The 13,322-nt window shown below is 28.9% G+C and overlaps 2 protein-coding genes across 6 annotated transcripts; both read left to right on the top strand.

Moving 5' to 3' along the window:
* Positions 1–1,950: 1,950 nt before the first annotated feature.
* On the top strand, positions 1,951–2,979 carry LOC127239334 (uncharacterized). Its single transcript, XM_051257430.1, has 2 exons — positions 1,951–2,053; positions 2,143–2,979. Exons 1-2 carry the CDS (start codon positions 1,979–1,981, stop codon positions 2,773–2,775), a joined length of 708 nt encoding a protein of 235 aa, XP_051113387.1. The 5' UTR covers positions 1,951–1,978; the 3' UTR covers positions 2,776–2,979.
* Positions 2,980–8,965: 5,986 nt separating this feature from the next.
* On the top strand, positions 8,966–12,121 carry LOC127239492 (protein SOSEKI 3-like). Of its 5 annotated transcripts, XM_051257679.1 has the most exons (8): positions 8,966–9,108; positions 9,293–9,535; positions 9,624–9,693; positions 9,823–9,938; positions 10,736–11,097; positions 11,176–11,369; positions 11,480–11,576; positions 11,835–12,121. In XM_051257679.1, the coding sequence occupies exons 2-8, from the start codon at positions 9,337–9,339 to the stop codon at positions 11,889–11,891; spliced, it is 1,095 nt and encodes a 364-aa protein (XP_051113636.1). In that variant the 5' UTR covers positions 8,966–9,108; positions 9,293–9,336; the 3' UTR covers positions 11,892–12,121. The 5 variants fall into 5 exon arrangements, with proteins under 5 accessions (XP_051113636.1, XP_051113635.1, XP_051113633.1 ...); XM_051257678.1 differs by having other exon boundaries at positions 10,736–11,369; positions 11,480–11,577; positions 11,837–12,120; XM_051257676.1 differs by having other exon boundaries at positions 9,832–9,938; positions 10,736–11,369; positions 11,835–12,120.
* The last annotated feature ends 1,201 nt before the right edge of the window (positions 12,122–13,322 follow it).

The following is a 13,322-nucleotide window of genomic DNA, read 5'->3' on the forward strand; positions in this document are numbered from 1 at the left end:
AAACAAACATTAGTATTACACACAATAGATGTTATGTATAATAAAGGTATGTGATGTTTTGTACTAATAACAAGTGCGTTGTATACAAGTATGTCATGTGCTAAAATTAACTGTTCTGTATGTTGTATGAGACTATAGCATGTGTTGTATTTGTATATATTAACATATACAATGTGCTGTCTGTAGTAATAGTATTGTGTGTTGTCTGTAGTTATATTGTGTGATGTTGAGACTATAATATGTGTGTTTTGTTCATATACTATATATTAACATATACAATATACTGTTATAACATTATTATATATTATCTAAAAGCACACGGTATATTGTTGAATATATTACCGAATTTAAAATTCAGCGTTGTAGCAGCTCGCTGGTGTATTGACAATGGCAATGGATGGGTCAAAAAGGGCCAAATTAGATGGGACCTTAGCCTGCCTGCAGGTGACATTTACTTTGCCCCATTGCACTATTCTTTTTAGACTCCTCCTCGTAAAACCAATTTTCTTTCATTTATTTTCACACTTTATTTTAATTTAATTTAATCTATAATTTAATTTATAATTTAATTTAATTTAATTTTTCACAAAGTGAGAGTCAGATTGGATTAGATATATCCTGTTATGTCACGCCCAACACAGTCACTGTTCTCCTCTCCTAGGTTCGGCAGTATAGCCCCTCCTATAGTCTTCTATATACACACACGTACATTATTGTTGTTGTTGTTATTATTATTTTTTTTTAAAAAAAAATTAATTTAAATTTAATATTAAAATAATATATAATAAAATATTTTATAAAAGAAAAAAATATATTATTTATATTTATGTTTTTTTTTTTTTTTGGATTATCATTGAAAAATATTTTTTTTTTTAAGTAAAAAATTACTTCCTCTGTCCCATTGAAATATTGCAATTTTTTATTTTTATTCGTCCCAAAATAAGATTGCAATTTCATAATTAGTAATTGTACTACATACCTAATATAATAAATATCCTTCCAACCTACACTATATTACATAAATGCCATTACTTTTATATTACACAATACTAATAGGATTATTTTCGTCTTATCACTACAACCCATTATAATACTAATACTCCCTCCGTCTCATAAGAAATATACATTTTTTTTTTCACGTAGTTTTAGAAATATTAGTATTATATTGAGATATAGTAGGAATAAAATAGAAATAACTAAAATAACCTTATTAGTATACGTGATATAAAGGTAATGATATTTGTATAATATATTGTAAGTTGTAAAGGTATTTGTAATGTTAGGTAGATAGTACCGTTACTAAAAAAGAAAATAAATACTTTGTTATGAGACGAACTAAAATGGAAAAATAGATATTTTGTTATGGGACGGAGGGAGTATTACAAAATCTACGTGCAAAAAGTAAATAACAACCTTGCACCGGGACAGAGGTAGTATTATATTTTTGTATTTTTTTTATTATAAAAGGAAAAAGTAATTATTATTACTCACTTTTATTAAAACCCGTGTCCGGTCAAATGAGCACAAATTTGCATGATAGAAAATATTTTGTTTCCCTCTGTCCCATCTATCCCATTTAGATTAGACAAAAAATTTTAAATATTATATAATTAGTAAATAATTAAAATATATTAAGAAAAATATTATAAATTAATATTAAGATACTGAATAATTTAATTAAATTTTTTTTATAAATTATAAATTTTAAAATATAATTAAAATGTATAATTATATTTTTTTTAAAAAAAATATAAATTACAGTGATACAAATTAAATAGAATAATTTTTTTTTTTAAAAATGGATAATTCAAATAGTCAAAATTTAGAATATCCTACCAAATAAAAAAATCCTACAAATTAAAATGGAGATGGGTCCACATAATTTTTTTTTTTTTCTCTAAATTATTTAGCAACAAAATTTAGTCCATAAAAGGGGCAGAGTATCCTCCCCCTTCTTCCCCAACTCACTCGTTTCTCCATGGATGTCCAGAGAGCTCTTCTTCTTCAACCCAACTGGATGTCCACCAATGATTATTACATGGGCCACCATAAGGTTAATTAATTTCTCCATATAACCTCATTTCTTACATTCCCAATTTTAATTAATTATTATAATGAAAAGATTTTTAATTTCTCTTACAGGAGGCTGATTTAATCAGAGAAGCCACTCTTGTCTTGACCATGGAGGTCGAAGAGACGAAGGCCAAAGCGGCGGCGGAGATGAAGCTCAAAGACGCCGAGATTTCCCGACTCAGGGAAATGGTCGCCGCCGCCATTAACGACCGGAACGAAGCTCTGGAGAAGTGCCGGAAATTGGCCTTCGAGAATAACAAATTGCTGCTCCGCCAGAAGAATTCTAGGGTTTCGACCTCCGGCGACGATCTCCGGCTCGATTCCGGCAACGGAGGATTCTCGGCGTCCTCCGACTGCGACGAGAGCATTGTTTCGTCTCCTCCGCCTTCGCCGTCGCCGCCGGTGGCGGTGACGAAGCCGCTGCCGGAGAAGGGGAAGCTTCTGGAAGCCGTGGTGAAGGCCGGCCCCCTCCTGCAGAACCTCCTCGTCGCCGGGCCCCTGCCGCAGTGGCGGCGGCCCCCGCCGCCGATAGATAGCTGCCAGATACCGCCGCCGCCGGTGGTTGTTCCGAGTGGCCGGAAAAGGGGCGTGCTCGGCGCCGTCGGCGGATTGACGGATCCCGGCGGCGAATACAGAGATTTTGACCAACAAATAATTAAAGGGTCGTTTTTCAGCGATACGAATCAAACTATAAATATTTAAATAATAATAATAATAGTAATTAATTGGAATTAGTCGTTATTTTAGTGATTGGCAGAGAAGATTAGGAAAGTTGGTGCTGCAAACTGGTCGAGACTCCTGCCCCCATTTTGTACAGTATTTATTTATTTATTTTTAAATATGTATTGGAATTGGTTAAAGTGCAGAGCTAATTAATACTGCAATCGGAAGAAATATACAAGGTCGTATTTACTTTTCTTTTTTAGTCGGCAATATTTGAATATTAATTATTATATGAAAATATAGTACAAATATAAGAATAATAACAAAAATACTTGTATTAGTATCTATAATATTATTATCATGATTTTTTGAAAAAAATTATACAAATATAAAAATATTTTTAATATTAAATATAATGACGCAAAAGGTAAATAAGATCCTTAGAGCATATATATACTCTCTCCGTCCCATATACCATGTCCATGTTGCCGTTTCTGTCTGTCCTCCATGTCACTTTCTTTTTTCGGAAAATAATTATACACTTTAATCTTATTTTAAACTTTTTAATTTTATTTTTTTAAAAATTTTAATTAAACTAATTAGTTATCTTAATCTTAATTTATAATTATTTATATTATAAGGATAATTATTTTCACTAATATATTCTTAATTATCTACTAATTATACCACTCCTAAAATACCGTGTCTACAATGTAACAGACACGGTATGTGGGACGGAGGGAGTATTATATATGAACATATTTATAGTACAACATAAGATATTTTATAACATACTATATGATGATGTACTATATGTAAATGTATATTGTTTATCTTTATAACATAACATGATTTAGTTAGATAACCACCACGCTGATTTGATCGAATCAACATGAGATTTGCGTCGATTGTCCACGTCATATTTTTTATTTTGATCAGCTTGTGCATATCGTGTGTCTATATATATATATATATATATATTATAATATGAGAATTGGGAACCGCCAATCAAAAGTATCTACTGAGTAAGCTCTCGGCCAAACTTAATACCCTACAAACTATGCCCGACAAAGAAAGTTACAATAGACGAATAATGTATGACAGGTAAACCTGGAGGCGTCGGAGGTTGTGCATATTGTATTTTATTACATAATATGTTGTGTTAATATATTGTTAATACAAATTATATATCATCTGTCTTTGTTGTACTAATAATTAAATTATTTATATGTTACATATTATCTAGCTATATATACACCTCAGATATTTCTCTTTATGTATATATATATATACACATTATATATAAATGTATATTGTTGAAGAGGCAATTAATTGATGTCTTTCCCTAATTAAGAGGAGGCATTTTTTTTTATTTTTTATTTTTATTTTATTATTATTATTATTATTTTTATCTCTATAAATGCGCAGCATATTGGTTGGGGAGTCCCTGTCCTTGCATTGCATGGCTTTAATTTTGATTTAATTAAGGATCTATTATTAATATCTCTCAATCTCTCTCTCTCTTCAATTCAATTACGTACGTTGGATGACATTAAATCCAACGGTGCTATTGCATTATGGCGGCGTGTCCAATCCATACAAAATATCTAGGTAAAATTGCAAAATATACTCTATATATATTCCATTATTACTTTTGTCATATATTTATCTTACTGAAAAATATTTATCATATATTTCAAAAATTTGTTATTACCTCTGTCCCTAACAAGGTATCTATTTGTCTTTTGCGCTATTGTACTTGACATTAAAAATATAATTATATTTGTATATTTCTTTTGCACAAATGTCATTATATTAGTATTATAAGATACTAATAGAAGTATTTTTGTCATTTTCCCTTGATTTATAATATGTTTTAATATAATAAATAATATTCAAATATCAACATGCAAAAAGTAAATAAATAATTTGTTATGGGACGGATGGAGTATTTTTATCATTTGGCAACACGTATTCGTGAGTAACTGCGCGTGGGATGATAAATATCACGCGCGGCCAAAAGATAAAAATAGCGACTTTTGCAAACATATATGATTTATTTTGTAATAGAAATAAATAGAAGATTAAAGTGAATAAAACATACATTATAAAAATTTTCTGCAATTTACCTAAAAATCTATATACTCCCTCCATCCCATAAGTAAATATTCATTTGTTTTTTTTTTACGTAATTTTAGAAATATTAGTATTATATTGAGATATAATAGAAATAAAGTAGAAATAACTAAAATAATTTTATTAGTATGTGTGATATAAAAGTAATGACATTTGTGTAATATATTGTGAGTTGTAAGGGTACTTGTAATATTAAGTAGATAATATAATTACTAAAAAAGAACGGATATTTTGTTATGGGACAGACTAAAATAAAAAAATGGATACTTTGTTATGAGACGGAAGAGTATATCATTTGACCGTGTGCGTTAATTTTGACCAGACGGGTTATTGTGGGGTCAGTTGGGACCCACATTTCGCAACTTGGATCTACCGCTTTGACTCTTACATTGTTTCTTTTTAAGTTCGCCGGGAGAGAGATTATTTGTTAGCTTTGGGGTTTTTATTTTTTTTATTTTCTTAAATGTATTTATTTTATGTTAAAAATAAAAATAAATACAGATAGTGTAAAAATAATGTTTTATATTAAATTATCTAATTTTCTTAATAAATGTATATTATATATTTGTTTATAATATTCATAAAATATTGTGTCATTATAAGCAGAAGTGAACAAATTTATATGTATAATAAGTATTAAATGAAGAGTAAATAATACCTTTTAAATATATATTAAGATACTTTAAAATTACATTTTAATAAAATAATATAAAATGAATTATTTCATGAAAAATAAAATTTATATAATATAAATTAATTATATATATATATATAAAGAGATTTTTAATATATATAAATATAATTATTTGAATCAAGGTTAATTGTGTATTTATAAGATATGAGTTGAATAGTACTATAGTAGTGCTTATCAATTCATAACTTATAAATTATTCTTGAAATGATCATGGAAATTACAATAGAAGTAAGAGAGGCTATATTTTTTAAAAATATATCCGTAAATAAATAATTATGTGGTAAGAAAAGAAAAAAGACAATTACTCTTAATCAAGAGATTACTAATCCTCGTCGTAGCAAAAAGACCAGAATCAAGAAAATATTTGGTCTATTTTTATTACATACATATTGGACAAGAATCGACATTGATTAATGAAGCCTTGTTGAGTCCTATTAACCCATTTTGAAAAGAAGTCATTGACAGTGAAATAAAGTTCACTATGCAAAATTACACTTGGTTGTTAATTGACTTATCCGAATATCATAAACCATTAGAGTGTAAGTAGATTTTGAAAAAAAAATAATATAAATCCGATAAATTTATTGATAAGTATAATGCCCAAGAATTTTAAACAAACAAAAAAATTTGACTTCTTTGATATTTATTCAGAGTGATTGAAGTTAAAAAAAGAAAAATTTCGTAGCACAATTAATCAAATTTCAAATAAGCATAATAATAAAATTGACATCAATCTATTTAATTGCTAATTATGTATATATTTGTATTATATTTTCTCCATCCGATAATTTTATATTCACTTCTTTTGTAAATTACAAAGAAATTAAGTATAAAATTGGCAAAAATACATGAACTATGTGATTTTATTCTCATTGAATATATATATATATATTAAAGTATAGATTTTTAAATTCTTCAAAATATACTTTAAATTAAATATATATTGCATTTAATTCCATCTAAATAAATTAAACTTCTAATCATCAACTAAACCAACAATCAGACACTTTAATACACATATTTAAATAGTAAAGATACCATAATAACAAATTCCAATATAATGAAGAGGTCAAATATGTAAAAATAACAAAAAATTATTTAAAAATTACAAAAGTAAAAGATTATAGGTTTTTATCATAAAACAATGTAAATAGTAATATCTATATATATAATTCCTTCGTCTCATTGAAAGATTACCATTTTTTATTTCCATCTATCCCAAAACAAGATTATCATTTCATAATTTAATAATTGTACTACACACTTAACATAATAAATATCCTTTCAATTTACAATATATTACACAAATGTTATTAATTTTATATTACACCATACTAATAGGGGTATTTTTATCTTTTTTTTTTTTTTTTACTATAATCCAATATAATACTAATATTCAAAAATCTACGTGCAAAAAATAAACATCACCCTTTCAAAGGGACGAAGGGAGTACAAAAATTTACTGAATGTAAGTAGAAAATAAATTATAGTAGATGAGCATAGATACCAACATTTATTCTAATATGTAAAACTCAAATATTCAAATGAGAGAATCCAAGGCATGCACCATTTATACATGTCCTATCATTTCGTCCTCCATATTTAATTCCAATTCAATTATATACATCAAATTTATTTAATTTATTTGTTCCCTATTCCATACGTAATCTTCCAAGTTAATTATTGTTTGTTTATTGTTTTGATTTGAATTCTTTTATGTGAAGAATAAAGAATTATATTTGGAATATATATATATATATATAATATTTTATATTGAATGGTGTCGAAAAATAAGTGTGTTTGGACAAACAAACCCTAAGTAATATAAATTTTAATATTTCTTATGGCTCATAATTAAATATTTATTTCCTTTTTGCACACATTTTTAAAAATATTAGTATTATATTTGGATGTAGTAAGAATAAAGTAGAAATGACTAAAATAAGATTATTAGTATGTGCGATATAAAGGTAATGTCATTTCTATAATATATTGTAAGTTGTAAGGGTATTTGTAATGTTAGGTAGACAGTACAGTTACTTAAAAAAAAATACTTTGTTACGATATGAACTAAAATAGAAAAATAGATATTTTGTTATTGTTACGAGACTGAGGAAATTATTACTTTTGAAAGGCATTTTGAAAATCCCCGTCAAACTTAATAATTTACAAATTAAATTCGATAAAATAAATAACACTTAAAAATTAACCTAATATGACAAACAAAATCTGAATTCGAATGAATAAAGTATAGTTTTCGAGCATAAAAGTGATCAATGCAACAAATCTCAAAAGCAAATAGCAGTAAAAGCAGCTGGTGGGGTCCACCACCAAGTGTAGAATAACGATGTTGTATTGAATCACACACATTGCACATAGCCATATAGCCATATAAAAGATACTCCCTTCGTCTCAGATACCATATCCAGGTTGTCATTTCTATCCGTCCCACGTACCCTGTCACTTTTTTTTTTTAGAAAATGATTACACACTTTAATCTCATTTTAAACTTTTTAATTTTATTTTTTTAATTTTAATTAAACTAATTAGTTATCTTAATCTTAATTTATAATTATTTATATTATATGATAATTATTTTCACTAATATATTTTTAATTATCTACTAATTACACCCCTCCTAAAATACTGTGTCTACAGTGTAACTGACACGGTATCTAGGACGGAGGGAGTAATAATAATACTACTTCGTTGTTCGCAAAAATTAAAATATTTGGATTCGACACAAAAATTAAAAAAAAATTAATATTTGATTACAAATATAAAAATAAAAAGATAATAGAAATTTAGTATAAAAAATTTTAAAAAATAAGAAGATAATATTATAAAGATAATGATATTTGTTGTAAATAAATATTGAATGAAATATAATAATAATTAAATATTAATTTATTGATTTTATCAAAATTAACAATGAAATAAATTTAGGGAACAAACTAAAAAAAAATTATTCTCTCATTCGTCCCAAAAGATGTGTCTTGTTAGAATTGACACGAAAATTAAAAAATAATAGTTTTTGATTGAAAATTAATATAAAGTAGAATGATTAATACTAAAATACCTTTTCTTTTTTAAGGATATTAAAAAGTAAATTAAAGTAATACTTACTTTATTATAAAGTAGGAATCACAATTACTAAATAAAAAATTATGACAATTATTTTGAGATAAACAAAATAAAAAATAAAAATAAAACAACTATTTCGAGATTAAAAGTAAAAATAAATTTGACGAATTGAAAAAATATTTTTTTAAAAAAAAAAAAAAAAAGAAACAGTAGCGGACAGACACTTGGTTGGGCTGGGCTGACCTTAGCCTCGCAAATGCAATCACACACATTTATACATCAATTCATTACAGACAAAACAATCAATATTACATACAAACACAGACATCATTATTTTCCCCAAAGCTGCCAAATCGATTTCTTCTCAAATCCTCCCAACAAACAATTTCAAATTCAATCTGCTTGATTGTCCCTTTCAGTTCAATTCAATTCCGACCGACCGACGCACCCGCCCCCAGGTTAGTTTCCCCTCAATTTCTTCCACTCCCAATTTCTTAATCACAATCATAAATTCGATTAGATTCCTTTGTCTGCTTCTTTCTTCTTTGTTGTTCTTCGAATCATCCCACGTTTCTTCAATTCCTCCCAATTCTGTGTTTCCCTTTTTGGACAATTAAACCTCTCTCTATCTTCATTATTCAGATCCATATGATTGGGGGAATTGAGGTTTGAAATTAGGTTAAACGATGGAGGACCGAGTTGAGAAATTCAGACAATCGAGCCCTGAAAGAGCCAAATTACGGACTCAGACATCCTCAAATTCACAAAATCAGAGCAGCCGCAAAGTAGTTGCTGTGATTTACTATCTCTGTAGGAATCAGCAGCTGGAGCATCCTCATTTCATGGAAGTCCCCCTCTCTTCCTCCAATGGCCTTTACTTGAAAGGTTGTTCCGATTTTACATACACAATTTTGATCTAAGGTTTTAGCCGATCTTACGTTGTTTTTTTGACAATTCCGATGTTGTTTTGAAGACGTTGTGGATCGGCTCAGCGTTTTGAGAGGCAGGCGTGTGGCTTTATCCTACTCTTGGTCGTGCAAGAGGTAGTGTACATGTATATATATATATATATATATGTATGTATATGTATGTATGTATGTATGTATGTATTCTTTCGATTTTGTCTTGTGGAGTGGATTGAAGAACATTAATGTTTGATTTTGTTAACGTAGGAGTTATAGAAATGGATATGTATGGCATGATCTTTGCCGCGATGATTTGATCCTTCCGGCGCACGGCGACGAGTATGTTCTTAAGGGGTCGGAGCTCCTCTCCGAATCCAATTCCGGTAATCCCTTTTTCGCCGAGGCGACTTTACTCCGTTTAGATAGAAATTTTCGAAGTTATGGAAAATTTGGGAACAGTAAAAAGTTAATATTTAATGCGATATTTTTTTAAAAGTCCGTAATCCCGTTTTAGTAGAAGTTATTTTTGAAAGTTTTGGACTTTTGGAAAATGATAAAAAAATTTACATTCAATGTGATTTTTGTCGGAGGAAGAAATTATTCGATGCAATGCTTTTCAAAAAAATACACTCCCTCCGTGCTATGGTAAATTTTTATTGACTTTTGTATGCAGATTAAGGTAAATTAATATTTTATTGATATTTAGTGTAATATGGTAGTAATGTCTACTTTGACCTTGACATTAAAGTATTAGTATACTCCTTTCGAGGGTGTTTACTTGTGAAATTTTGGTTTTGAATTTTTTATTTTAAATAGTAAAATTTTGAATTAAAATAGTTGTTTGATGTGATATAAATATGTATTGATGTAATTTTTTGAATGTAAAATTAAGATTTTAGTGTAATAAAATAAATAAATCTGGGTATTTGATATGATGTTTTTGGAGGGAAAAGAAAGTTGGAATATTAAAATCAGTGGTAAAATCTCATAAGTAAACACTGTCGAAATGAAATGTTTTGATTTGGACAGATTAAAATGATAAAATGGATAATTTACTTTTGGATGGAGGGGAGTATCTTGTTTCTGAATAGTTTCGAAAGTTTCGAAAGTATTTATGTAAATAGATTGTCGATAAATTTTTGTTGTTGAAATAGCATTATTTTTGACACATGTTTTCCAGTTCGATCGATTCCCGCCGGCGGCGGAGTCGTAATACAAAACCACAAATCGTCGCCGGAGCCGCCGTGCACGGCGATAAGCCAAGAAAGTTCCCGGGATGACGAGCTGTCTCCGACCGTACGCCATCCTTGCTCGTCGACCGTTTCCCCAGACTCGAGCACCGGAAAAAATTCGTCTTGGAACGTCTCGTTAAGCCTAACCGAATACAAACTCAGCAAGACCGACGCATCCACACAGACCGACGAAGAAATTGTCGTACAAGGTTGTTCAAACGACGAAATTACCCCAGCCGTCGAACGAACTCCCGACAAAAGCCGAGGCTGCGATAACACCGGCACGTTGGAGTCACTGATTCGAGCGGATGTGAGAAAACTCAAAAATTTAAGAATGTTCGAAAACGAACGATGCAATAAGCTCAAGGCGTCGACTTTAATAATGCAGCTCATATCTTGTGGGTCAATTTCGGTGAAAGATCATCGGTTCGGACTTATCCCGACGTACAAGCCGACTTTATCGAGCTCGAAATTCCCGTCGCCGTTGTTCTCGACATCGTTCGTTTTGGGAGAGGCTAACGGTTCGGCGGAGAATCGTAAATTGTCTGAAAAACATCGTCGTTCGTTCGACACTAGTGCGAGGTCGGTCGATTTAATTTTTCTCCGCGCCCGTCGATATTTTCTTGATGTTTTATGACATAACCTTGTGAATTAACTTTGGTTTTCGCGAATGTCGGGTGATTCTTAACTAGAATGTTATCCGAGAAAGAGCAACATTCGACGTCCCGGAGAGAGACGGATTTCTTGAGAGACAATGTCGAGGAAAGTAATGTGATCACGGTCGAAGAAAGTTGAGTATAACATTAATAAAAGATCGATCTTTTCTATTCGATTTTATTTTATTCAAAAAAATTAGTTATATATATCTCACTTATTGTTGTTCTGATGGTGGTATATGTACGTGTGACATTAAAATGACTGTTAGAGCGGCAATAAGTGAGATATTTGATTATTTTTATATTATATTTATTTAAATAAGCAAAATTATAAGAGTATCGATTAGAATTCATAACATTTTTCTTTTTTTTTTTTAATTTTTTTTGCTGCAGGCTTGCTTCAGGAGCTCGGGTTATAATCCGTACGAAGAAAGTGCAGCAAGATTAGGTCTAATTAGGACAGGATAAGGACAAACTTCAAAGATGGAAATTACTACGCAAAAATTACACTCGATTTTTTGAATAATAGTTTCTATTTTTGTTGTTGTTTTTTTTTTTTTTCAATTACGTTGAATTTAATAGTCTGCAAATTAGGTCTGACAAAGTAAATAACACTAAGCAAATTTTGTGTGGCAGATAAGACTCGGGCCGTGAGGAGTCTTTGTTATTTTTAAGATTTAGATAAATCTAGTCTTAATTAAAAAGAAAATACTACCTTCGTTCCGTAACAAGAGTTATATTTACTTTTTATACGTTGATATTTGAATATTAATTATTATATCAAAATATAACACAAATAAGAGAAAATGACAAAAAATACTTATATTATTACCTTATAATATATTAAAAAAATAATATTTGTATAATAAATATAATTTTTTTTTCTCTAATATTAAATACAACGATAAAAAAGTAGATATAACTTTTATTACTTAACAGTGATACTGAATGATTTAAAAAATTGACTAAAATTATATACAATCAACATGCACCTGTTCAATATATGACAACCTTTGAATACGGTCACATTCAAACATGATTATGTTCAATCATCTATGTCTTAGTATAGTTACATGCTAGAACACGACCATGTCGGATTTAAAAAAACGACTAGATTAACTGTCTATAAAATTTGGCCAGCTCTCTAAATCTTTTAATACAAATCGTGTTTAGTTTATGTTGATTGTCGTCATATCAGCCATTTTTGTTTGGAATTTAACGGTAGAATCAAAATTGATTAAATTTATTTTGAATTGAACTACAATTGATTAAAAATTTTTAATACGATCAAAATTGATTAATGTGATATATAATGAAACAAAAAGTAATTATTTCCCTAATATTTACCAATTTATTAAAAACGAGGGTGTGTTCTTTTACACAAAATATTTCTAACATATGTTTTCCAAAAAATTAATATATTATACAAACATGAACGCACATCTTGAATATGACTTCAGAATATATATATATATATATATTACTCCCTCCGTCCCTGAACTATAGTTTGGGTTGAATTTGCTACGAGATTTAAGGAATATTGATATTATATAGGTAATGGGTAAAAAGTATTAATAAATGACTTTTTTGCCCTTGTGAATGTATTAATGTAAAAAGTAGTGGCAATTGTGCAGTAATAATAAAAAAGTAAGGGTAATTTTATAGTGATACGATTATTTATAAAAATGAGACTATTGTTTTGGGACGGACAAAAATAATATATAAGACTATTATATTAGAAGGAATGGAGTATACATACGTATGTTGTCTATATTCTTAAAAGCAATTCAAAAATGAAAAAGCAGATCAAAAGCTAATATATGTAAATCTGCATCGCATATTGGAGAATATATTCCCAACAGCTACTTTTGTTGTTATT

The sequence above is a fragment of the Andrographis paniculata genome, unplaced genomic scaffold, assembly GCF_009805555.1.
Source record: "Andrographis paniculata isolate CXL003 unplaced genomic scaffold, ASM980555v1 Contig77END, whole genome shotgun sequence".
Taxonomy (NCBI): Eukaryota; Viridiplantae; Streptophyta; class Magnoliopsida; order Lamiales; family Acanthaceae; genus Andrographis; species Andrographis paniculata.

Bases quoted from the DNA above. Each gene is read 5' to 3' on its own strand.
- LOC127239492 (XM_051257675.1), top strand. From the start codon at position 9,337: ATGGAGGACCGAGTTGAGAAATTCAGACAATCGAGCCCTGAAAGAGCC. The intron at 11,370-11,479 runs GTCGGTCGATTT...ATTCTTAACTAG, and splicing joins TCGTTCGACACTAGTGCGAG to AATGTTATCCGAGAAAGAGC. The intron at 11,577-11,834 runs AGTTGAGTATAA...TTTTTTTGCTGC, and splicing joins ATGTGATCACGGTCGAAGAA to AGGCTTGCTTCAGGAGCTCG.
- LOC127239334 (XM_051257430.1), top strand. From the start codon at position 1,979: ATGGATGTCCAGAGAGCTCTTCTTCTTCAACCCAACTGGATGTCCACC. The intron at 2,054-2,142 runs GTTAATTAATTT...TTTCTCTTACAG, and splicing joins ATTACATGGGCCACCATAAG to GAGGCTGATTTAATCAGAGA.